The 26042-nt window shown below is 45.7% G+C and overlaps 1 protein-coding gene across 1 annotated transcript in view; it reads left to right on the top strand.

Moving 5' to 3' along the window:
• Positions 1-19579, top strand: part of GLRX3 (glutaredoxin 3) — a 38231-nt gene extending 18652 nt beyond the window's left edge. The window contains exons 5-11 of the mRNA XM_043988460.1: positions 10606-10778; positions 11209-11270; positions 13271-13328; positions 14500-14552; positions 17012-17051; positions 17148-17240; positions 19310-19579. Of these exons, the coding sequence (XP_043844395.1) occupies positions 10606-10778; positions 11209-11270; positions 13271-13328; positions 14500-14552; positions 17012-17051; positions 17148-17240; positions 19310-19360 (530 nt within the window). The 3' untranslated portion in view covers positions 19361-19579. The remainder of the gene's footprint in view (positions 1-10605; positions 10779-11208; positions 11271-13270; positions 13329-14499; positions 14553-17011; positions 17052-17147; positions 17241-19309) is intronic.
• Positions 19580-26042: the final 6463 nt, after the last annotated feature.

Below are 26042 nucleotides of genomic sequence, written 5' to 3'. Positions count from 1 at the left end.
CGCCAGGAGTCCCGCCAAGCCGGCAAAAAAGGCTACTCCCGTTCTCTCCACCCCGGAAGTCAAAAAAAACCCGGCAGGCAGTCTGACATGCGCAGCAGGCGCACTGTACCTGGCAGGCAGTCTGACATGCGCAGCAGGCGGACTGTACCCGGCAGGCAGTCTGACATGCGCAGCAGGCAGACTGTTCATCTCCTCCCCAAAAGGGTGGTCCTTGAAAAACTGGCGTCTTTCACTTATCCTAACCGACTGTTAAAAACTTTCATATTTTACCACATTTCCCCCCTTTGCTTCCTCAAGAAACGGAATGTTTCCTTGATGGAACAGTAAAAAGAATATAATAACTTTTGCTGACTAATAATATGCGAACAACAATACAGAAAAGGAAGAGAGGAAAGTTTTGTCCAGAGGGGCGATTTTTTTTTTTTCCTCATGAACCAACGCTTTGACATTAGTCTTGCAAAGGGAGAGCCTCTGCAGAGAGTACATGTTACAGATAGTATATAACAGAAAGGAGATAGTAAAAGCTAATAAAGCAAAACAGTTCATATAAAGTCTCTGAGTTCTCTTGTCTTCTTGAAGTGGTAAGATGTCATCAGGAGGAAACTGGATTCTGGTCTGGAAAACTGGATTCTGGACTCTGGTCTGGAAAGCTGGATTATCTTCTTTAACTGTTTGAATTGCTGTATTTTTAAAACCTTAGCATAGCATTGTCAATGATCAAATTAATAAATTCCATTACATTCCCTCCTTTATATGGTTAGACTTGTAATAGAGGGTTGAGGTAGTTATGCAATGTGTAACACTTTTTACCACCATGTGTCTGGATCAAAGCCAAATTTAGTATGTGTTCATGACACCTGAAAATGTTATGGAAAGGTTATCATACCATATCTCATGGTTCTGAGACAGCCAGTGATTGTGCTAGGCCACAGGTGAATTCAACTGAGTGAGATAAAAAGATAAATAAGTTCAGTTAAATTAGGTTAAATTAGGAGGGAGAGAGGATGAATACTGGACTGTGCCTAGTAATTGTGCTCTACATAGTCACCATCATAAGCAAACCATGGACTTACGTATACCTGTCTCTCCTTTTGTTGCACATATATTCTCTCCAGGGCCTGCGTCAGAGTTCACAGCAAGTTAGTCTCTGAAATGATAAGTTTCCATATTTCTGAAATCTCATTAATTTCACCAAAGACAATATGATGGTAAAAATGTGTGCTATGCTGCATAACTGAGAATATATTAGTGATATATACAATAATTCCAAACCATACCCAGAGTATAATGACATATAAATAATAAACGAATGTAAATAGCTGATTATATTAGACATTGTTACATAATCTTCTTTTAGACATTATTACATAATCTTCTTTTAGCAAGTAGACCACATCATCTTATACATGAATTCTCTGGTATAACAGTAGCAGATACTTAAAGTGGTGATTAATTCATCAAAAAGAAATAAGACTTCAATTAGCAAGATTCAATATTCAATGTTTTCAGTGAGGTATCAAGCAATTTCTGGTACTTTTTAGTTAAACAGAACAACATACAAGAGAAAGGAGAAAAATAAATAAATAAAACAAAACTCATTAGAACTCATGGTTCTCTCAAAAAGAAAGAGTAAATAAAAAAAAAGAATTCTGGTAGCTTCTGAGGCCCGATAGCCTCACCCACAGCATATACTTAAAATGTCTTTGAATAATCACTTAGTTTACAAAATTTAGTTTTAAAGAAAAGCAAAAGAAACAAAAGTTAAAAAAAAAACCAAAGCAAAACCAAAAATAAAAAATAAAAAGGAAAAGATTCGCTAAGCACCCTTTTGTGCTCTTAAAGAACTTAAAGGTGCAGTCAATTCCAGGTCTTTTCAGTGCCTTTCAAAAGTCAAAACAAAAACAAAAAAACCCAAAAATTAATAAAAAAAAAAAAATAGTTGAGGTAGGCCAGAAAACTAGGCCATGTACTTCAGTGCTTTTGCCTGTAGAAGGAAATGCTTGTTAAATTATAAGGTATTTAAGCTGCTAGAGTTTGGGGTATGCCACATTGTTTTAACTGGTTCCCCAATTCTCTGCATGCCAAAGTGGCAGGGGTTTCTGAATTGTCATTGATCTTTCTAATGCTGTCATAATGTTCTTTATGGTAGAAAATGTGGAGTTCTGTAGCATCAGTTTTGTCTGTGCCACTGATTTTCAATAAAGGCTGATTTAATTGATGAACCACAACATTCAGCTGATGCTGCTTAGCAAATGCTACAATTGTATCATTTCCTCCCCACTTTCCAAATTTCTTTAATTCATCAACATATTCTTCAAAAGGGGAGTCATTTACTATAAAAGACTCAAACTCTTGTCTATGGTTAATCATATAAGAAGCAGCTTCTTGTCTGTGTCTGAGATGATTTCTACAGTGACCTTCTAGCTGGTCTGCTAAAGCCCTAAAAAGGCAATTTCCGTCTCCTGATACTTTACGAAGACTGAGTCCCAAAGCATTTAACTGATCAGTGGGATTCTTAAATGGGAACTTCCTGTTTCCTCTGAACTTTCTTTGCTCTTTAACAGTTGCTATCGTTAGGGTTTTTACCTCTTTAGCGTCTACCTCAGGTCTATCTGAAATCTCTTCACCTATGAATGGTGCAGGCTTTATATGAGAGCAATGAATCCATGAATCTTTTTCACCAATTTTAATGGCGGTAGGAGTTGTCAATAATACCTGAAAAGGTCCTTCCCAGGCAGGTTGAGTTCCACTGGTTCTCTGAAAATTCTTTACATATATTTTATCTCCTGGGTTGAAGTTATGCAATGAAAAGTCTAATGGTCCTGCCTGGACCACAGCTCCTGCCTCATGGAGTTCACGTAGCCTGGTCTGTAATTCCTGTATATAGGAAGCAACAGAAGTATCACCTCCCACCAGTGATGTATAAACTGGGGAAAAAGTTTTAGCTTGGATAGGAGGGTGACCAAAAAGCATTTCATAAGGAGATATATGAAGTTCTCCTCTTGGTCTACTTCGTAGATAGAATAATGCCAATGGTAGAACATCAGGCCATTTCAAATGGGTTTCAGTACATAATTTGCCAATCATACTCTTAAGCTCTTTATTCATACGTTCGACTTGGCCTGAACTTTGTGGATGGTAGGGCGTGTGGAATTTTGGAGTCACTCCCAAGAAAGAGTAGATTTGGGATAAAATCGAATCAGTGAAATGTGTGCCTTTGTCAGAATCGATGCGGGCTGGTGGGCCAAAACGAGGTACTATCTCTTTAAGAAGAATTTTGGCAACAAAGGCAGCTGTGGCTCGGGGGCTGGGAAAGGCCTCCACCCACCGAGTGAGCTGATCAACTATAACAAGGCAAAATTTATAATGTCCTGCTTTTGGCATAGTAATATAATCAATTTGTAAGTGCTCAAAAGGTGTATATGCTAGAGGACGCCCTCCATAAGCTTTGACCTTAAAAGCATACTGATTATAAGACTGACATGTGGAGCAGCCCGAGCAGATTCGAGATGCTGTATTAGTCACACCTGGTGCTATCCAGGTTCTCTTAATAGAGTCTACAATGCCTTGTGTACCAAAATGGCCTTTTCTGTGAACAGAGAGGCATACCTGGTGGTAGAATTTCCGGGGAAGAAATGGCTTACCTTCCGGAGACACCCAGATGCCATTGATCTGTTTCGCCTTAAATTTCTTTTTCCACTTTTCTACTTCAGAATCGTCATAGGTTAGGTTGGAAGGAATATCCTCAGAAGGTGAAAGGTTAAATACATGTTCAGGAGCTTCTAATGCAGCAAGCTTGGCTGCAGAATCGGCTCGTGCATTTCCCTTTGAAACAGGATCACTATTCCCTGTGTGGGCAGGGCAATGTACAACGGCTAGGGAAGAAGGCAGTTTTAGGGCATCTAAGAGGTCCTTGATAAGGTCCCCATTGGCAATAGCCTTGCCCGAGGATGTTAGAAAGCCTCGTTGACGCCAAATCATACCAATAAAGTGGCATATGCCAAAGCCATATTTCGAGTCAGTAAAAATGGTGGCACTCTTATCTTTAGCTATATTACAGGCCTGTGTAAGAGCCACAAGTTCAGCAGCCTGTGCACTAAAATGGGAAGGCAGAGAAGCTGCCCAGAGGGTGTCATAATCAGAAACTACAGCAGCTCCAGTAAAACGGGTTCCCTCTCTCATAAATGAGGAACCATCTGTATAGAGGACAAGATCAGGATTTTCTAAAGGTGTATCAAAAAGATCATCACGGGGTTTTTCAGCCATATCAACTAAAGAAGCACAGTCATGCAACGGTTCCCCCGAGAATGGTAAGTTAGGGAGTAGTGTTGCTGGATTAAGAACTGTGCAGCGTTTTAAAGTGATATTCTCATTACCTAACAGGGTTATTTCATACTTAGCCAGCCTTTGATCTGAAAAGGCTTGTGTCCTGTGACGTAGTAAGAGAGCCTCCACTTCGTGAGGGCATTGCACAGTTAGAGGGTTACCTAGGACCAAATCAGAGGCTTTTTCTACCAAAAGCGCTGTGGCCGCCACTGCTCTAAGGCAAGGTGGCACTCCAGCCGCTACAGGGTCCAGCTGAATTGAATAGTAGGCTATAGGACGTTGGTTAGGCCCCAGTGACTGAGTCAGGACTCCAGAAGCCACCCCCCTTTGTTCATGCACAAAGAGAGTGAAAGGCTTACTATAATCTGGCAGTCCTAGGGCAGGTGCTGATAACAAGGCCCGTTTTAATTCTTTTATGGCTGAGAGATGCTGGGGATCCAACTGTAAACTGTCTGGAACAGAACTTTTTGTAAGAGCTATGAGAGGTTTAGTAATTTCACCAAAAGAGGGTATCCATTGTCTACAGTACCCGGCTGCTCCCAGAATGGCTCTCAACTGCCTCTTAGTAGTGGGGGCAGAGAGTTGTTGAATGGCCTGGACTCTCTTAGAAGAGACAGAGCGAGTTCCAGCAGCCAAAATAAATCCTAAATATTCTACCTGGGGCAAACACCATTGTACCTTTGTCTTGGAAACCTTGTGTCCTCTCTTGTGCAGCTCCAGCAGTAAGTGACGGCTATCTTCCTGACAAATTTCAGCATTAGGAGAGGCCAAAAGTAAGTCATCTACATATTGTACTAGTGTGGAGCCCTTAAAGGTAATAGAGGCCAGATCCTGCTGTAAAATTTGGGAAAATAATGTGGGACTGTCTACAAATCCCTGTGGGAGTCTAGTCCAGGTCCACTGTCTATTTTTCCAGGTAAAAGCAAATAAATATTGGAAGTCCTCATGTACTGGTATGGAGAAAAAGGCAGAGCAAAGGTCTACCACTGTGAAACATGTAGATTCATAGGGAATCGAGGAAATTATCGTAGCCGGGTTTGGAACTATGGAATGTCTAGGAATAACATAATTATTAATCGCTCTAAGATCTTGCACAAAACGATAAACAGGTTTACCATCTGGCCCAGGCTTGGGTTTTTTAACTGGCAAAATGGGAGTATTGCATGGAGAGTGATGACATGGAATAATAATACCCTGGCTTTTCAAAGCCTCAATTATAGGGGTGATCCCTTCTATTGCTTCCCTAGACAATGGATACTGTGGAATGGAGGGGGGTGGTCCCCCCTTAACTTTAAAGGTAACAGGCATGGCAGACTTAAGGAGCCCCACCTCATTAGGGGATGAGGCCCATAAAGACTCAGGAATGTCAGAGGGGATTTTGGATACCTCCCCTGCTGTTCCTTGAGCTTCTGTAAGTAAAATTGGTAATAAATGAACAGTATCCTCTGGCAATTGTAAGGAGACAGCCCCATCTGGAGCACAAGATATGGTTGCTCTAAGCTTGCAAAGGAGATCACGACCTAATAAATTTACAGGGGCATCAGGCATGAGTAAAAATGAATGTTCCACTGTTAAGGGCCCCATAGATACCATGCGAGGATTCAATTTTGCCACTCTCTGGCTCTTTCCTGAGACTCCCACTACATTCAAAAATCCTACAGGTCTACACCCAGCATCTGGTTTGCTTACTAATACTGATTTAGAGGCTCCTGTGTCTAGCAGACAATCATAATAAGTCTCCCCCACTTTTAAGGTGACATGTGGTTCATTACTCTGGGGAGGTGAATGGACTGGCACAAGTGCATTCAAAAAATCCGGATCTGGGAATATATGGCTTTCATTATCTATGTTCCATTCCTCCCCAAGACACCATCATTCCTGTGTCCTCTTCTGAGGGGGGTCTTGGTTACCATTATTCTGGTACTGCCTTTCTGTATTCCTCCAAAAAGATCTATTTCTATTTTGATTTCGCCTATAATTAGAATTAGAATTTCTTCTCCAAGTCCTACATTCTCTCAATTCATGCCCCTCCTTACGACAGTAACAACACACCTTAGTGTCCTTGTTCCAGTGTCCACATGGCTGACTAGGAATCGCTGGTGCCAGAATGCTCTGTTTAGGGTGATCTGGATCTTCCTCACGTGAGTCAAAGACATAATTTGCAAGTTCCTTAATTCTATCTACTGAGAGATTTCTCCAGTCTGGACATTGTTTCAGAAAGTATCTGCGTATTTCTGGCAGTGAATTATAAACAAATGTGTTGAGAATGATACAGGAATCTCTTAAATCTACTGGATCCAATCTGGTGTACTGTCTAGCGGCCTCACAAAGTCTATCATAAAATCTGTTTGGTCTTTCATTAGCCTCCTGAGGTAGGCTTAAAAATTTCTGCCAGTTTTCCGGTTTTCTAGAGCAAGATTCCATTCCCTTCAGAAGTGTTTCTCTAGCATCTTTTAATCTTTGGAAATCCCTATCATCATTATAATTCCACTCTGGATCCTTTAGAGGCCATTCCACATCGGCCTTACCTTTCGCAACAAGGGCATTTCCTGCTGAGATAATATCTGTAATCTCAGTTGGGGACAGTAAAGTTTCCAAAAGGCAAGTAACATCAGCCCAACTGGGTTGATATGCATTAAATATAGTCCTTAACTGTGAAATTACAGTGTTTGGATTTTTCTCAAAACTAGGGATGATTGATTTCCATGCGCTCAAGTCACTTGGTCTAAAGGGGCTATATTTTCTGACTTGAATTGGCACTCCCTTCTTACTATGTTCTATAGCTTCCTGCAGAGGGAGTAGTTTCTGCTGATCTGATTCTGAACTTGGATCATCTCTAGTAGAAACAGCCATTTTGAGGTCTCTCTCCATATGTGAGAGTTTCCCCCACATCATAACAATGATAATAACAAAAACAATGATAATAACAAAAACAAAAAAAAAACAACAAAAAAAAATAAAATCCTTAGTCGTATGAACTATGGATGTGGTATTAAAAGGTATTTCAATTGCAGGCATAAAATTTCTACTTATATTAAACGTATTTTCCCAAAGATTCTCACGTATACTATTATACAAAAAACTTTTTGCTGCCTGAATGAGGAAAAAACCAATAATGTTATGAAGGACCATTGAGTAAACTATTCCTCTAAGTCGGGATGTTATGCTGTCCCAATACATTCCGATGAGAAAAATCAAAGGGATGGTAGAATATTCAAGCATCTTGCCCTTTAAACTGGGCTGGCTTTTCTGTTTAAAGCGAGACTTTTAGAGGCTTAAAGTCTTTAAGGGAGATTAGACAAAGGGAAAGTCCGCGGGGGGGGGGGGGGGTATTTGGAAAATCCACCGAATTAGCCGGCTTATGGCCAAACTAGGGAGGGTGGGAGGGTCCTTAAGGTCCCTTCGGGGTCGCCAAACTGTGAGATTTAAAATTGGATATTAGATCATAAATCTCCCCTACTTAACCCTTCCCTTAATTTATCTCCCAGACTAGTAAATGGAAGAAGCTTCTGGTTTTCTAGATAGAGCCTTTATTGTATATAAGGTGTTGTTGATTAGAAGGATAGGAAAATAGAAATACAGTACAAATCGTCTTAAATCTAGGCTTAGTCTATATTCCTTATAAAAACTCACCAAACCGATTTAGGCCACCTTTGGAGTGAGTCAGACCGTCTGTCCCGCGCCGCCAGGAGTCCCGCCAAGCCGGCAAAAAAGGCTACTCCCGTTCTCTCCACCCCGGAAGTCAAAAAAACCCGGCAGGCAGTCTGACATGCGCAGCAGGCGCACTGTACCTGGCAGGCAGTCTGACATGCGCAGCAGGCGGACTGTACCCGGCAGGCAGTCTGACATGCGCAGCAGGCAGACTGTTCATCTCCTCCCCAAAAGGGTGGTCCTTGAAAAACTGGCGTCTTTCACTTATCCTAACCGACTGTTAAAAACTTTCATATTTTACCACAGGGAGAATGACAACAAACAACTGGGGGAATTAGCAGAGTTAGGAGGCAGCCCCCAAGCTGACCCTATAGCCCGTGGGAAAGTGTGGCAGTGGGAGATGGGATGTTGTGTGAAGGGATGGGCTGGAGCCAGGTTGTGGAGGCAACAGGGAGCCATTGGGTCTTGAGGGGGAGTGATGTGGTCAGACCTGTGCTTTAGGGAGAGCAGTTTGGAAGCTCTAAGGAAGACATGGAAGAGAGCAGGGCCCTTAAGAGGCAGTCGTCCAGGGGAGGAGCGATTAGGGGCTCAGCCAGGGTGTTTGTGAGGTGAGTGGAGAGAAGGGATGGATGTGAGAGATGTGGAGTGATGGCCTGGGGAGAGCCTCAGTCCTCCAGAGAAGGCCTCCTGAAGGCAGGGAGGGGTGCAGAGAAGAGACAAAGATCGAAAAGGTGGAGAAGAAAGGAGGTCTGTAGTCACAGAGGACCTCACTGGCAGCTGCTGGGCTTCCTTTGTCTTGGTCTGGATACCACAGAGAGCCGCTGGCCAGGGTGGGAGCCGCTGGCCACCTGCGGGCTGAGGTCGGCTTCACCGGGCCTTGAACCATCCCTCAGAGGGCCTGCTCAGAACAAATAGCCCCTAGGGCTGAGTTGAGCTCTCTTCCTGCCTTCTTTTGGGCAGCCGCCTTTTGAGCTGTGCTTTTTGGGGGCTTTGTTAAAGATTCAACTTGGGTTTGCTTGGGCTTATTTCTGTCATCTATGGTGGATTAAATTGCAATGTGATTCTGGGGACGCACAGTTAAAACACGGTGTTTCTCGCTGTAATTATTCTGATTGTAGGCCAGGGCCTTCCTTGCAGTCTCCATAAGTCTTTTGGTGCAGGAATGAAGCCGCCTTCTTTTATCCCTAAGCATAACGTTTTCAGGCTGCTCCTCTAACCCTTAAAAATGAACCCTCCCAATCCATCTTGCAGGCTACGTGTAATTGCCTCCAGCTAAAACAAAGCTTTTTCTCTGCCTGTTCCAGTGGAAATGAGTCACTGTGTTGGCAACAGAATAACTATCAGCAATCAGCCGGTAGCTGTTTACTAACGAACTCCCCAATGAACGAGGCATTTCAGAAGCCGAGCTTTACTCCGGGCTGTCTGTGAACTTCACATTGCAGCTGGAGGAAAAGCTGCTCAGATGCCGTACAAATAAACGTTGGGGCTTCGCCTCTCAGGCAACTGCAGCTCGCCCGGCCGCTGTGCAGACTCTGCCTCTCTAGGTGCACACAATGAGCACGGTCTCGCCTGACATCGAACACAGGCCATTCTTGCCATGGATTTTGGCTCTTGCCGGGTCTGGAGACGCTTTGGATTGAAAGAGGTGTCTCCTTTCGAGGGAGTGGGTAACAGATTTTGAAGGGAAAATGAGAAGATGTAACTTACCAGTTGCTGTTCAAATCCTGTTCTTAAAGTCAGGAGATAGACCCTGTGGGGGTAAATCATCCTAGAATTCTCAGGGAGAGACAAATAGACTTTTTTTAGACTAGACTAATAGGCTTATAAAAGACGAGTGTTCACACTCTTATTATTGTTTAGTGCTAATGTCATAATAAGGAAGTAATGTCAGAAAAGTATATAACAAAATGTGTCACGAAAGCATAATAAAATCCTAGTGCATAATAAAAAATTGTCACCAAAGTACAGTAAAAATCACATTCTCTACTTTGGGGAATGTCAGTAGTTTTCAAAATGAACCCATCAGGTTGTTATGACGTGAAAAGGGAGGAAGCACCGTTGACAACCAGTGATAACTTTCAGTGAGCTACTAAGGATGGAGTTTAAACCTGGAAGTTTCTGGAAGTGTTCTGGGTTAAAAGACTAGACACCTTTTCCTTCTCCCTGACAGTCTGTCTGGCGATACAGTTTGGAGGTGAAGAGTTGGGGTGGGGATTAGCCTTGTGGGGCAACAGGAGGCACCTATTCCATGGTTGGGAAGTAAGAGAGGTGGGAGCGCCGGGTGACGTGTTTCCAGGGGTGGCCAAGGAGGTGTTCATCTGGGCCCTCTAGTGTCTTAAATCTAGTTAGCCCTCCCTTTCAGTTAAGGAAGCTAAGGCGCACGGGGCCAGTGCCCTCGCCATGGGAACGAACCTTTCTCTTCCTGAGAGTCCCCTTTGGCATCTCCAGAAGATTTACTGTAGTTGGTGTTCAGATAGGGAGCTGGTCTGCTGCCATCAGGCATTATTGGCTCTTTCCAGTGGATCAGACAGGCTACTTCTCTCACTGTGAAAGAGTGGCCGACAAATGATGTGATTAAGACATTTATAATTTATCTCAGGGAATCTAATTTTTTTTCTCCATATACAGGCTTCAGCAAGCAGATGGTGGAAATTCTTAATAAGCATAATATTCAGTTTAGCAGTTTTGATATCTTTTCGGATGAAGACGTGCGCCAGGGACTCAAAACGTACTCCAATTGGCCAACTTATCCTCAGTTGTATGTATCCGGAGAGCTGATAGGAGGACTCGACATTGTTAAGGTGGGAACCTGAGAAGCCTGCTTTTTGTTCATTGATGCCTTTTGAAATCAGGCACCCCTAGACATTGGGCACCCCCAGAGATAGGTGTGGCCTTGGCCTTTTTGAATGGATTCGTCCCATTTAACAAAGAAAAACAATTAAGCAGAGGCCACTGATGATAATGGTGCTGCTGCATGCTGGGGGGGGGCACACTCTGCCCTGTCTGCTGCCAGCGAGCAAGGTCTCTTTCATTGTTTCTCCTCCTTAGTCTTTTTGCCATTGACCGTTTGAATCAGCATCTCTGTTGTCAGAATAAGATTATTTCCTGCTCGGCCTGAGGATAGAAGGGGGTAGAGGGAGTTACTTATGGGCAGTATTTGAACCTGGAGTGGTTAACAGGTACCCCTTCCTCGCAGCCTGTTTGTTTTAACCATTGTTTGGTCTATTGTAGGAACTGGAAGCATCTAACGAACTTGATACAATTTGCCCCAAAGCACCCAAACTAGAGGAAAGGTAAGGAAGGGGCTTTGTTGTAACTGAATATTTTTAAAGTTTTAAATGACATCCCACTCTCCGTCACATACTTCCTATTTGGGAATCATTTATTATGTTCACTGCATTTACTTTCTGCAAGAAAACGCCTTTCATAGGACTGATGTGTCAGCGCTCAGTTTTCTCCTTTGCCTTTGAACTAGTTATGAACAATGATAACTTCATGAGTCAAGGTAGGTAGAATTTTAGAATCATTTTAGAGATGGACTGAAGGATTTTCCTTTCAAGTCACAGGACTTCTCTTCTTGGAAGCCAACATTGGATTTAAGCAGGGTCCAGTTGCTTCAGTGGTGTTCAGCCTGTCGTGGCCACAACTTTGCCTAACTGGGGCCATATCGTGTGTGTCCAGGGGGCTTCTTGGTCTTCTGTAGGACTGCTAGGAGCCTAGGAGATGGTCAAGAGCAAACACTCTCTCAGAGTTTCAGAGCTTCTGCATTTTGATTCTGCTTCCAGTTGCCTTTTAAAAACACGAACATTTCAAGTTCATGAAGGAGCATGAGGTTTGCTTTGTGGCAGACAGTTTTTCTCTGCCTTGAATTGATGGTGTTCTGAGGTCTGAGACATGGTAGGGAGGAGATTAAGATCCTTACCTTTCCTCTCCCCCTCCCCTGCTTTAATAGAATTTATTGTAAAATGCTTCACTACGTCAGGTGCCACCTCCTTCGTGCCTGAGGCCAGTAGTTGGGCCAGCAAAGCATGTTGTATTTCTCTCCCGAATGCCCTTCAGTTACTGGGCACCGTCCGAGAAGGCGAGTCCCTCCAACTGAGTTCTCTGTGACTCGGGCTCAGGCTCGCCCCTTCTTCTTTCAGCCACTAGTTACACCCTTGCTGCCTCTTTACAGAGAGGATCCAGAGCGTGACCGAAGGCTTCTTGATGACTCCAGGTTGTCGCTGAGAGTGAGGAAGGGAGTCAGGATGGGCACCTCCTGGGCCCTAGGGGTGTCTTTTGGGCTCATGGAGGCCCCCCTGCCTGAGGAGCCAGGCCCGACCCAGAGAGGGCTTTCAAATGGTGGTTTCTGCCCATCCTGCTGCCTGCTGCCTGCTGCCGGTCCTTGCTTCTTTTCGGTGCATGCCAGGGCTCTTCCCTCCTTTTTGAAATGACTAGTTCTCATCGAATGAGGCCTGTGGAGCTGGGTGATCACATTTGTTGGAACAGTATGGAAAATAGGAGGAGGTGGGAGTCCGCATCTTGAGTTCGGGGGCCTTCCTGAGTCCACTTATTTGGCGCTCTCTCTTTTGAAGGCTCAGGGCCCTTTCTCCTTTTGTTTTTGTTTTTGTTTTTGCTAAGTGTATGAATGAAGTAGTAACTGTTTTCTCCCCCTAGCATTTATTCAAGGAATTTAAACTTTTCCCCTCAGACATCATACAGTTCATCCTCTTAATGCTCCGGTTAGAACTCATATGGGCATGTAATATGTGCTTTTGCCTTTGTGATGTGTAGAGGTCCACTGACTGACTGACTGAGTGCTGAGCACAGTGTGGAAGCCCAGGGTTTGAGGGATGTTTGAGGGGGAGGAGACAGACACACCCCAGAGTGGAAATTGGGGGGCACATCTGGGTTGCGGGTGCTTCTTCAGGGTCCCTCGGAGCAGCTGCAGGGCTGTGTGGGATTGCAGCGGTCTGGCCTGGTGGCCCCTGGGCCGTTCTGGCCAGGCAGCCCTTGTTCAAGCTCTGGGCCCCTCCTTTGCTCACTTTGTGCAGAGTTGGTGGCTTCTTTTTAGCATGAGGAGCCTGAGGGCTTAAATTGCCACTTGAAGGCACATTTGTGGCTTTATAAGCAATCTCGTGCTTTACAGGGGCTTGGGGAAGGGAGTGAAATAAAAGCAAATATAAACGCATTTACTTGTTTAATGGGAGCGCTCATCTCGCCATTCCTCCGGTGCTCACGTTCCTGATGAAGGGGAGCCTGAGTTGGCTTTCATGATTGAGCTGAGCCCTTTATGTCATTCTTCTCTCCATAGGCTCAAAGTACTGACAAATAAAGCTTCTGTGATGCTGTTTATGAAAGGAAACAAACAGGTAAAGACTCAGAAATGGTTGTGTGGGTAATTTCTCTGGATGTTACCATCTGCAGCAAGGGGACAGTTAGCTGTCTTTTCTCGCTCTAGCTAATGAAGCTGGGGGTATCAGGAAGCTCTCCCTGCCTTAATGGTGCAAGTCCTGTGTTGTGCTCCACCTGGGGGCCCTTTCTGCTCGATGCCAAACTTTATCCATCAAGTCGGTCACTGTGCCGGGGCGTGGCAGGCTCTCCAGTCACTGGGTCCTTGCTGCTGAATTAAATTCGAAGATAGCTCTTGTTGCTCATGGCTTTTAGAATAGGCTCTTTGGGTTTGGGAGACGGCCAAGCATCCACCATTTTCAGAGGTTCTCCCTTGTCATTTCTGTCGTGATTAGCTCAGGGCATGGGATGGCTTTGGGAATTCAGAGCCTTCTCTGTTCCTGACAGCCGTCTGAAAAATCTGGACTTGGAAGGATGTGTCCAATGTGATGCTTTCACTTTAGACTGAGTAGGAGAGAGTCCCTGGAAACAGCCCCTGGACTGCTGGTTTGAGGAACGCACGTTCCCCTTTAAGAGCTTCAAAAACTGGTCAAAATGAGAATTTTCCAGAGTCCTTCCCTTATGACTCATTTAATCTTCAGAGCAACCCCATGAATTTGCCAGGACATGTGATGGCCTCTGCTTGGTACAAGTCAGGGAGCCAGAGTGGGAGTCGGTGTGCCTTTGGCAAAGCCCTGCAGGGCGTCTGGGTTTGAAGGTGGCCCGCCTCCTGAAAGGCAGGGAGGGGGGAGAAGGCTGGGAGTCAGGGCCCCCCTGGGCCGGCCTGCCTTGTGTCGGGGCCACTGAGAATAGGGACGAGGAACGAGTCCAGCTGGGAATCCCGAACACACCCAGTCTTCGCTCATCGATGAGTTAAGTAGCATCAGGCTGTTTGGTCTTGACCAACAGCAGAGGGGCGGGCGTGCCAGGACTTCACCTTTTTACTGAGAATGGTTTGAAGATCAGCAGGAAAGGCTTTGATACCGACAGCCTCTGAGCCATGGAGTCCCTGCCACCAGCCTGCTTGGGTGACCCTGCAGTGCTGCCCTGGGGGCAGAGCTGGCTCGGGGAGGAAGTGTGGTGTGGTATGATGGGAAGGGTAAGAAGGGGGCTCCACTCCCTTTCAGAGCCTAACAGATTTTGGTTTTTTAGATGGCCAGATGTGGATTCAGCAAACAAATCCTTGAAATACTTAACAGTACTGGGTAAGTAAGTAGCACAGACACTTAGAGGTTGTACGTTTGAGTAAAACAAATGCTGTCTTAAAGTTTCACTCCTAGACTTGCTAAATAGTTCTCCTCTGCAATAGTTAAAAGGTCATCTGGGGGGCAGCTAGTTGGTACAGTGGATAGAGCACCGGCCCTGGATTCAGGAGGACCCGAGTTCAAATCTGGCCTCAGATCCTAGACACTTACTAGCTGTGTGACCCTGGGCAAGTCACTTAACCCACATTGCCCTAAAAAAGGAAAGAAAGAAAGAAGGCAATCTTTTCCTTCCTTTTCCTTTTCTTTCTTTCTTTCTTTTCTTTTTTTTTTTTTTTGGTAAGGCAATTGGGGTTAAGTGACTTGCCCAGGGTCACACAACTAGTAAGTGTCAAGTGTTTGAGGTCGGATTTGAACTCGGGTCCTCCTGAATCCAGGCCTGGTTCTTTATCCACTGCGCCACCTAGTTGCCCCCTGCCCTTCATTTTCAAATGCAACAGTAGCTTCTAGGAGCCTTTGGGCAGCCATTGAAGCTGTCACTTGCCCACCAGTTGGAGTGAATGACAGTGCAGTTCTAGCTGGGTGGAAAGATATTTTTGGGAAATGTGTGTTGCTGTTCCTTTTCCTTCTGTGCATTGAGGCTTCCGAAAGTCCTGCAGGCATCTGGGAGAATGATGCCAGGCACCGGGGTTCCCAGCTTGGGCAGTGTTTTCCAGCACGTGCAACAGGCAGATGTCCTGTGGGGAAATAGTGACAGATTTCCTGGCTGAGGGTTAGCTTGTCTTTGCAGAAAGACGCCCTGGCCACTTTGGCCACAAGTTATGCTTGTTTTCCTGCAAACAAAACCTGCCAGCCAACCTGCCTTCAGCTCAGCAATCTGAAGTGTTTGAGGCCCGGGGCTCTGTCCTGGGTGCCAGTCCCTTTGTGATGTCACTGTCTTCCTTAGGAGGAGGAGTCTGTGTCTGACTGCCACTGCTCCCCCTCAACCGTCCCTGTGAAAATCGTAGACAAAGGGAATTCCCTCTGTGCTTTGAGATGCTTGGGAGGCCACTTGACCATAGCCCAGAATGAGCTCGAATCTAAGACCAGGCTTGGACAGAACAACTCCCTGTCCTGCCTCTGAGTGCGAGGGCTCAAGGCTCATGTTTATGTCATTCATTCTGAGGGCTCTCTTAGGGGATGATGGCTACCTGTGTGGGGTCAGGGAAACATGCTCCTCCCCCAAAGGGCTGCTTTACAGAGGTTGGAATCAAGCTAGTTTTAGTTCAGGGTACCACCGGGTATAAGTGCACTGAGTTTGGGAACTGAGGTTACTAAGGCGAGGGTCTGGGGATTCCTCCAGCCTCCAGGGAGGGAAGCCACCTCCTTTTAAAAAATCACTTGCCTTCTCATCTCCCCCACCCTCCCCAAGGGAAGATCTAACTGGCCGGAAGGCTCTGTCTGCCTGACTTGCTGGGCAGGAGAACTGATGCTGAGCTGACCGGCTAAGCGACATCAGTCATGGTTACCGGGTGGCTTTTGCAGAATGGACAAATCCAGTCCTCCTTTGTCTGTGTATGTGGCTTTGCATGTGTATGTCTGCATGTGTGTATGTATGTAAGTATGGAGAAACATGGACAAAGAGCTGTCCTTAGAGGTCACATTCCCTGGGGTTTGATAGAAACCAGGAAAAGCAGAAGCCTTGTTTGGGCTGATCCAGCCTGGAATGAGAGCTCTGCCTAAGCTCGTGGTCTCCCTTCTCTGCGGCCCGCCTCCTTCGGTCTCAATGGTAACAGGGGAGTTAGGCTTCTCCATTCCTGCTCCTGCCTCTGCTCCTTAGGGTAGCCCCATCTCGCTGGCTCTGGGACACAAGGGAAGAGCTGCCGCCGGGCCACCCGGCCCCCAAAGTGAGGAGCCTGCAGTGCAGCTCTTGTGTCTGTCGTGTGGGCTTCCAGCCCCGGCAGCTCTTGCCTCCATGGGATGCGCTGGCTTTTCCAACCCCTTTCGACCCCAGCCATCCTGCCTGTACTTCTTCAAGGTCCCCCATGGAGCACATGCTCTCAGGTGCCCTTCAGCCGACAGCTCTGGGGGGCCGGCCTCCAGGGAGTGGAGCTGGCTGACGGGGTGTGGCTGAGTGGTGACCTCTGGTGTGTGCCTAGGCCATCGTGGTTCTGAAGAGATACAGGGCTCGATGGCATCAGAGTTGATGAAAAGTGAGGGATACAGACCCAGTGCTTGCCTGTTCATGTCCGCGGGTAGCAGAATTTTTCTGGCCAGGCAGCAGTGGCAGCTGGCATGCAGGAGTGCTGGGCTGGTCGAGTGTACGTGGGGGGTCCCTCTGTTTCCATGGCTACCGGAAGATTGCTTGAGCCACGTGCAAAGGGTGGATCCGGAAGAGATTGTTAGTGTTTTTTTTTTGGGGGGGGGGTTGCATTTGTGTAAACTGGTTGTGTAATTGTAAAACACTTTCTCATTTCTCATAGTGTTGATTTTGAGACGTTCGATATCTTGGAGGACGAAGAAGTAAGTCCTGCTTCTTGCTTATTCTGTCTGTTCTTCATTTCCATCTTCCTCATCTAAGAGTCTGGTTTGAAAAACCTTTTCCCCTTGTTTCCTCAGGTGCGGCAAGGACTCAAAGCTTATTCCAACTGGCCAACATACCCTCAGTTGTACGTGAAAGGTGAGCTTGTTGGAGGATTGGATATAGTTAAGGTAAGGGCACTGTTTAGCACCTACCCTCCGAGGGAGTACTCAACTCCCTGTTTGCAATAATGATTCTTGGCTTTGAAGGATTCCTTAAGGGGGGTAAACGGTGTTTTATTCAGACCACTTTTATCATTTTAAACAGAGGATTAACACATCCCCCTCCATCACCTAGTTTCCAGCTGAGTCTGGTGTATCTTATAAAAAATTAGTGTTTTATTGATGATTCTTCAAATACTTTCCCAAACTGGCCCTTCCCCCCTCCCCCCAAGCCGTACAACTCATTTGTAACAAAGAAACAAGATCGATTGCCACATTGCTTTGGGGGCACAGAGGGATTGTCCCTGTCTGTGGTTAATACATATCAGAGGTGCTACTTGAACTCAGAACCTTCTGACTCCAAGGCAGGCCCCCATCCTCCCCAGGGGTTCTTTCCTCTGGGTATGCAGCACATTTTGACATGTCAGTCGATGAAAGTGACATTCACTGTATAGGGATTTTTTGTGTGACTTTGTTGGGTGCATACCTGCATGTCGGTAATTGATAGTATGTGACTTATTCTCAGCATAAGCACTTTTGGAGGTCATCGAAAACTCTGTGTGTCTTTTTTTTTAAACCTGTAGTTGGTTCCTTTGATGACACAGGCCGCTTCCCCTGTAGGTACGTTTTTATGGGTCGCTTTGCTGTTCAGTTTGAGAGTTGACATTGTTCTTCTCAAAGAAGGCAGGGAGACGTTTTTTCCCCTTGCAAACAGCCTCATTCTTGAAAAGTGGAAGGTTTAATGTAGTAGTATTTTGAACAAGCCCTGAAGCAACAGAAATAGATCTGCATTTGTTACCATGTTTTTTGATTTTTGTCACAAGAGAAGCCCGGTCTCCTCCAGCCCAAATCCTCTGGAGTCTGGTCTTGTCGGAATGTTTGATGGCCTATGCCTGAGCCAGGGGAACTCCTGGGAAGATCCAATCAATACAGCTCATTTAATTCTAAAAATAAGTTGTACATACAGTAACTTCTTTTCTGTCACCTCACAGGGATTAGCCATTTTTCCTGGTCACATGCTATTATCTAGATGTGATTTGAAAAGATTTGCAGGATTTTCTGTTAACATTTTCACTTGGTTTGGTGGGGGCTGCAATAATTCATATCCTGACATTTGGGTTCATTTCTGGCAATGAATGCATTTTCCTATTTTCAGTTAGCCCAGAGTGATTGATTTTTTTTTTTAATTGAGGGGGTTGTATTTTAATTCTTCAAAAGGGAGCCAGTTGTCCATTTTAAGAAAAGGAATTCGGTATATGTGTTCTCTCGGGCCATGAGAAGAATATCTCGCTTAGTAGGTTGAAAGAGGTAGGGGGTGTGGCTTAGGCCTGCCTGTCATGATCCCTGGGATCCTCTCATTAATCCAGACCATTTTGCAGTGGGTGCTGGCTGGTAGAGATAGACCCTTCCCAGCCGAGTAACCTGGACATGTCACGGAACCTCCCTGAGATGAGTGTCTCTGAATCCCTACTCTCCCAGGGTGGTGATCAGATGAGACGGCGCAGGAAGAGAGAGGTTCTGCCCACCTGCAGGTGCTCTCTGTCAGGGATGAATGTGTGTCTAGGCTCTGATTTGTGGTTGAGTCAGAACCCACACTATGGGCTCAGGTCGGTCTCCTGTTGGGAGAACCCAAGTGTTGTTCCTGACCATCCATCACAGAAAGGGACCCAGTGAGACTGCGGCTGTCAGAGGACGAGCTGGCTTGTGATCAGAGTTGATCCCCCATGTCTCCTGGGCCGCTTTGGCCTCCCCTTTCCCCCGTTCATTCTTGCTTACGGGAGATTTTGTGCAGACTCAGACAGTCGTTATTTGCCTAGAATTGCTCTGTTGACTAATTCTAAATAATCCAGTAAATTGCTGTTGAATCATTTCTCCTTTTAATTTTCCCGTTTTGGATCATTCTCCATTCGGGTGCTTGTGTGTTTAAGTTAACTGCTAAAATGCACTCGAGGCCTTTGGCTCTTTCTTACAGGTCTTTGCTGTGTATGTGGAGATGAAATTCCTTACTTAGAGGTGGTTCTTTTTTTCTGTCTTTGCAGGAACTGAAGGAAAATGGCGAATTGTTGCCTATTCTGAGAGGAGAAACTTAAGGTGCTGCCCGGCTGTGACGTGCTGCCCAAAGCATTTCCTGAGCGTGGAACAATTCATGAGTCAGTCCTGGGGAGTGGAGGAGCCGCTGAGGGCTTCTTCACCTGTTAGTCACCTGCCCAAGGTCACGTCCACGTCCACATTGCCCCCCTCTTCCCCTTCCCCCACAACAGGATGCTCTCAACATCTCAAAATTCAATTAAAAATGAATGCATTAAAAAGTTTCCTCTTTTTTATTTAAGCTGATGCTCTATGCATAAGTCACTGTAATTAAGCCAATTAGGGTCCTCTTGTCATTCTATATGGATAACTCATACCAATTAGAAAGTGTAGCATATAATCATTAGTAGATATATAATTAGCTAGGCAATACAATTCACTACACATTAGTCTCGATTATTCACACTCCAAGCCAATGGCTCCCCTCACTGGCTGATAGATCTCTCCACATCCCTGGAAAAATGGTCGAAATATGTGCACTTGGTGTGGGTGGGATTGCAGAGACGCCTCTTCCCCCAGTGGCAGGAGCACTGCCCAGATTTGAGGTACCAGGAACAGTCCTAGGGAACAGATGGATTCTGGGAAGACACAGAGCATCGATGTGAATTCCACCGTTTGGCATTTTGTGCTTTTATACTCAGCGCCCCGGTTCCAGCTTTGCAAAGGGGCTGCTAAAATCTTCTCAGTTCTGAGAATTTGCCCAGCCTTCTTTGGGTGAGCTGGTGCAGAAGAGCGTCCAGGAGGGGCCGTCCTTAGTTGGAAATGGCAGAACCTGCTTCCTTCACCCTTTCAGGTATAAGTGCTCTCCTCCCGCAGCCTCCAGAGTGGCCGGGGCCAGGGACCTCATCCACGATGTTGCAGGAGGCAGGTCGTCCTGTCGGCCCAACGGGCGAGTGGCCGGCCGAGCTACACTGGGTGACGCAGACTCACCTCTTTAGGGGAGAAGCACTGGATGGATGACTCCAGCTCTGCCTCCACCCCAGCGTCTGCCTGCTCCAGCCCTGTTCATGTGCCAATGCACAGAGCTCAGGAAGTGAGGGGCCCACCCTGACAGGCTCTGGACCAATCTGTGTCTTGTCAGTTGGACCCTGACTGCGGAGAAACAAACAAATGTCCCTTCCTCTCTCCACAGCAACTGGACCCAAAGCTTCTCATTCCTCCCCAAGCCCCCATGGCTCCCTCTCCCCCATCCACCCACTCCGGAATCACGGAGGCCATGAGCCCTGTCCCTGCTCTTCTGTCTGTCTTCCTCCATGAACTCCCCCTTCCTTCTGGTCCCCAGGCCAAAGCCAACCTGTCTCCATGTGCCTTTGATCCATCTCCTCACTGTTGTCCCTACTATCTGACCTCCAGTCTCTTCCTATCTACTGACTTTTCCCTGAGGCTTCTGCGAGCTCATGTCTCTCCAGCCTTAAAAAATCCATCTCTTGGTCAGAACGTCTCTGGTTACTCTTCCCCTTTGTGCTACCATCCCTGAGAACGTGGGCTACACCTGGTACCTCCACTTCCACTCCTCAACTCTGTAATCTGGCTTTCAATCATTCAACTAAAACTCTACTTTCTGAGGTTACCAATCATTTCTCTTTTTTAAAACAAAATAGGTTTTTGTTGTCCTTTTTTTGTTTTTTGGTGAGGCAATTGGGGTTAAGTGACTTGCCCAGGGTCACACAGCTAGTAAGTGTTAAGTGTCTGAGGCCGAATTTGAACTCAGGTGCTCCTGAATCCAGGGCCCACTGCACCACCTAGCTGCCCCGGTTTTTATTGTCTTTTAAACATCACGTTTTCTTGTAATATTTTCCCTGAGAGCCATCCCATATCATACATGATATTTCCTAAAGAAAAAAGAAAAGAGGAAAAAACATTAAGAGTCTAAGTGATCTGTCCATTCAAAACGTCTGAAAATCCCGCCCTTCCTTCTCAGCGTCGTCCTGTGGAGCCGGGACTTGTGGTGCTTTTCCTTGGAGCCACACTTGTTCTTTGTGGTCCTGTCACATTCACTTTGGTTTTTTTTTTTCTATATTGTAGCCCTTGTGTCTCTTCTCTTGGCTCTCCATTCTGCATCAGTTCATGTAGAACTTCTCCCTTTTCATCACATTAGTCATTTCTTACAGCAAAGTAACGCTCCATTGTATTCGTGTACCTGCAGTTTGTCCATTCTCCAATGGATGGACATCTGCTTTGTTTCAAATTCTTGGCTGTCACAAACAAGTGCTGCTGTAAATATTTTGGGGTATATGGAGACTTAGTAAATGGCCGCCTTGGGGCATAACCCTATGTATTGTTAAGATTAATGTTTGGATTTGCTCCTGCAAAAATGATGCTCCAACACCAGGTGAAGAAAATTGGATTTAACTAATATTATAGTACAGGAAAAGAGACAGTCGTTTTGCAGCAGCCATAAAGTAAGCAGCCTAGCAATGTAACTATTAAAGCAAAGGAAGCCACTCACTATGTAAATATTTAGAGGGAAATACATCACGCAATCGGGGAAGCACCAACTTCTGGGTCCATGGGCCGGGGGTCCCGGTATAGCCTCCCAGAGTCCCGATTGGGAATATCCCGGGCAGAGTGTCCTCTCCACAGGTGAGACTCCAAAGAGGCTGAGGCTTGACTCTGCCTTATATAGGACTTTAAACAAAAGTGGCTTGAAGCCACCAAGAGTGGCTTGTATGATGGGTTCATTCTATGACTGACACCAAATGAGTTGGTGCAGGATCACTGCCCAGAGAAGTTGGAACAAACAGTTTCTCAGGACATACTCCTGAGGGGGATCCAACCCCCCAGGACTACTCCTGGAATTGTTTATAGTCCCTAGGAATGGCTAGTTCCTGGAACCTTTAGGCAGTTAATCAGTGAGATATGCCTAGAAGGGACCTGGTCAAGATCCCAGCAGGGATCTCCTTCACATTTCCCAGGTCACACTATAGCTAGAGTTCACAGAAAACATCTGGGAGTTCATAGAGGGGGCAAACACAGGCTTGTGAGCTAGGCCTGCGCCTGGATGATCTAATATTCATTTACCTTTCAGCTTAGTAGTGGAGTCTCAGTCAGAGGGTCATTTGAGTTACTTTTTTTACCTAAGTCCAGACTGCTTTCCAGCGTGGTTGTGCTGATTCACAGCTCCATCAATCATGTACCAGTGTGCCTCTTCCCACCATCCCTTCAGCATTGACTATTCCCATCTTTGGTCATCATTAAAATCTCAGGGTTGCTTTGACTAGTATTTGTCTTACTAGTATTTTCGAGTATTCCCTACTTTTGTTAATAGTTTGGTATTTTGGGGGGGGGGTGGAGGCGGGGCAATGAGGGCTAAGTGACTTGCCCAGGGTCACACAGCTAGTAAGTATCTGAGGCCACATTTGAACTCAGGTCCTCCTGAATTCAGGGCTGGTGCTTTATCCACTGGGCCACCTAGCTGCCCCCAGCAGAGATCTTTTTTTTTTTTTTTTTGGCCAGGCAACTAGGGTTAAGTGACTTGCCCATAGCTAGTACATGTCAAGTGTCTGAGGCTGGATTTGAACTCAGGTCCTCCTGAATTATCCACTGTGCCACCTAGCTGCCCCCAGCAGAGATCTTTTAATTCCCAAATCCCATGGCCCTGATCACAGTCTTGAGCCTTTTGACTGATCTGCAGCATTTCATGGTTTTTATCTCCTCCTCCTCCTCCTCTTACATACCTTCCCTCTCTTTTTTGTGACCCCGGTCTCTTCTGGTTCTTCCCTCTCTGTCTTCCCTTGTCCTAGGCTGGTTCTTTAGTCAGGTCATACGCCTTAACTTTATCAGAGTCCCGCAAAGCTCTGTCCCCCGCCCTCTTTGTGCTCTGAGCTCCCTCACTTGGTGAACTTCATCAGCTCCCCGGCATTCAGTGGCCTCCATGCTGGTTATTCAGCAGTCGTCCTCTGATCTCTAGTCTGCACATCAGAAAATAGACCTTTTCCATGTCAAACTCAGCCAGCCAAAGCCATTCCTTCTCTCCCCGCTGCCCTCCAGATGGGGCTGAGCAGGAAGCATCCAGAGGGACGTTCATCCCCTGGGAAGCGTGTGTCTGTTGAGCTCTTGGCTCAGGCTCTTGAGGCCTTCCCCATCTGGACATCTCGGATGCTCTTCTAAGATGTGCCCGAGCTCCCCAGGACGCTCTCGGTGTAATCTCCCCAGAGGTGGCTATGTCAGACGCCCTCGGGGATGTCATCCCCCTTGTGTGTGATTGATTAGGGGCAGCCGCAAAGGGTCTGCCTCTCACCTCCTGGCTGCCCAGGGCATGCTGTGGCTGGGAAGTGGTTCCAGCAAGGTGGCCCTGCTGCTTCATAGGTAGACATCAAGGACAGCTATTTTTGTTTTTGTTGATTTGGGGTTTTTTTGCCGGGCAGTGAGGGTTAAATGACTTGCCCGGGGCCACACAGCTAGTGAGTGTCAAGTGTCTGAGGCCAGATTTGAACTCAGGTTCTCCTGAATCCAGGGCTGGTGCTCTATCCACTGCACCACCCAGCTGCCCCTAAACCTAAATTTCTAAAGCAACCTGAAGGAACATTGTTTTTCTTTCTTAATACCGTTCTAACCCTGACTTCATACATGGCCAGTGTTCTTACAGTGGAAGAACAAGTGATGAGAAATTTACTGAACTGCAGATGAAGAGCACCAGATGAGACCTAATGTTATTCGAGACGCTTATTTGAAGACATGGCAGCCAGCATCGACCAAATGCTTATAACAGACTCGTCCTAGATTGGTGGTAATGGCATTTTATTAAAGGCGAAGCCACATACTCATCACAGGTAAAGTAGAACAATGACACAGTCTCAGAAATGGAAGAGAGATTTCAGTTGTCTTCTAGTTCACCTATTGTCTGTGGGAGGAATCCCAGTTGCCTTCCAGAGATGCCTTGTGAAGATGGTCATGCTCAGAAGACCCTTTGTCGATGGGGATTGAAGCTGGTTTTTTTGCTTAGGTATTTGGGGGTATTTGAAGTGCAAAGGGGTGAGGAGCAGATGCTCAGCCTGCAATGTACCTGCCAGAAGAATGACCCCCCTCCCTGCTTCCATATCCCTGACCATATTAATTGCCTAAAATAACTGCATTCTGAAGAAGGCCTTGGGGCAGCTAGGTGACAATGGATAGAACACTGGTCCAGGAGTCTGGAGGACCGAAGTTCAAATCTGGCCTCAGATACTTATTAACTGTGTGACCCTGGGCAAGTCACCTCTGATTGCCTCACCCAAAATAAAATAAAGAAGGCCTCTGTGGTCTTCACAATAATGGGAATTTATAGCTTCATGAACTTCTTAGTACGTCCAGCAGCCTTTTTCTTTTCAAAAGTAACTCACTTTTGGCCTAATGACATATTAAGTTTCTAGTTCTTGATAAGGAAACATGACAAATTGTTCCTTGTTGTTGTTTTTTAAATTTTCTTCAAGAAGTTCACATTCTTTTAGTATTTTATTTTCCCCCAATTACATGCAAAAACAATTTTTAACATCGATTTTTAATACAGTTGGGTTCCTCCCTCTCCCCGGTTTGATGTGGGTTATACATGTATAGTCACGCCAAACATTTCCATCTTAGGTTGTGAAGGAAAACAAAAACCTCAAGAAAAATAAAGTTTAAAATGATGTTTTAGTCTGTTCTCAGACACCATCAGTTCTCTCTCTAGGGATGGATAGTGTTTTTCATCACGAGTTCTTCGCAGTTGTCTGGGATCATTGGTATTGCTGAGAATAGCCAAGTCATTCCAAAGTGCTCTTTCTGTAAACTCAGTCATGGATCTCAAATAGAAATCTCAGAATAGTCCCTCTTGACCTTTGTCCTTTGGAAAGCTGATCACTCTGTTTGCTTGCAGAGGTCACTCTGGGGTGGAGTCTCTGCTTATGGAGAGAAGAAAGCCCCTGGGAATATTGCCTAGGAGGTATGTGAACGAGGGGATCATTCTCCTGATGGAGTTAATGTACTTGGATTTGAGTAAAGCATTTGATAAAGTAGCTCTTACTATTCTGATGGGCAGTGGGTAGAACACTGGGCTTGGAACCAGGAAGACCCATCTTCATGAGTTCAAATCCAGCTTTAGACACTTTACTAACTATGTGACCCTGGGCGAGTCACTTAACCCCTTTGCTTCAGTTTCCTCATCTCTAAAAATGGAAATGGCAGTATCTTTGCCAAGAACACCCCAAGAGTTGGACACAACTGAAACGAGTGGACAACAATTCTTCTTATGGGGAAAATGAAGCAAGTTGGGCTAGCTGATGATAGTCAGATAAATCTGGTGCCTGTTGAATATCCTGGCTCAGCAATTGGTTTGGTCCTATGTCAGCTTGGAAAGAGGTCTCCAAAGATGTGCTTCAGGGATCTGTGCTCTTAATATTTTTTAGTGATGACTTAGGGAAAAGTAGAAGTGCCGTCCTTACAAATTGGCAAAACTGGTTGAGACAGTTGATACGACAGATAAAATCCAGAAAGACTTTGATGGGCTTGAAATGCTGTGTTGAATATCATAAGATATAATTTAAGAGGGAAAAAATGTCTCGTCCTTGAATTCAAGAAAGACTTCACAATTGGAAGATGAAGGAAGCGGCAGTTTGTGTGAGATTGGGAAATTGGAATGACTTAGTTCAATTGAAGTCAACTGTATGATGCAATGAAGAAAGCCAATATGTTCTTGGGTTGTATTGAGTTTGCTTTCTCTTTTTGGTT

This window comes from Dromiciops gliroides, chromosome 2 (assembly GCF_019393635.1).
Source record: "Dromiciops gliroides isolate mDroGli1 chromosome 2, mDroGli1.pri, whole genome shotgun sequence".
Lineage (NCBI taxonomy): Eukaryota > Metazoa > Chordata > Mammalia > Microbiotheria > Microbiotheriidae > Dromiciops > Dromiciops gliroides.
Note: the sequence above shows the minus strand (reverse complement) of the source record. Positions and strands in the feature narration are given on the sequence as shown.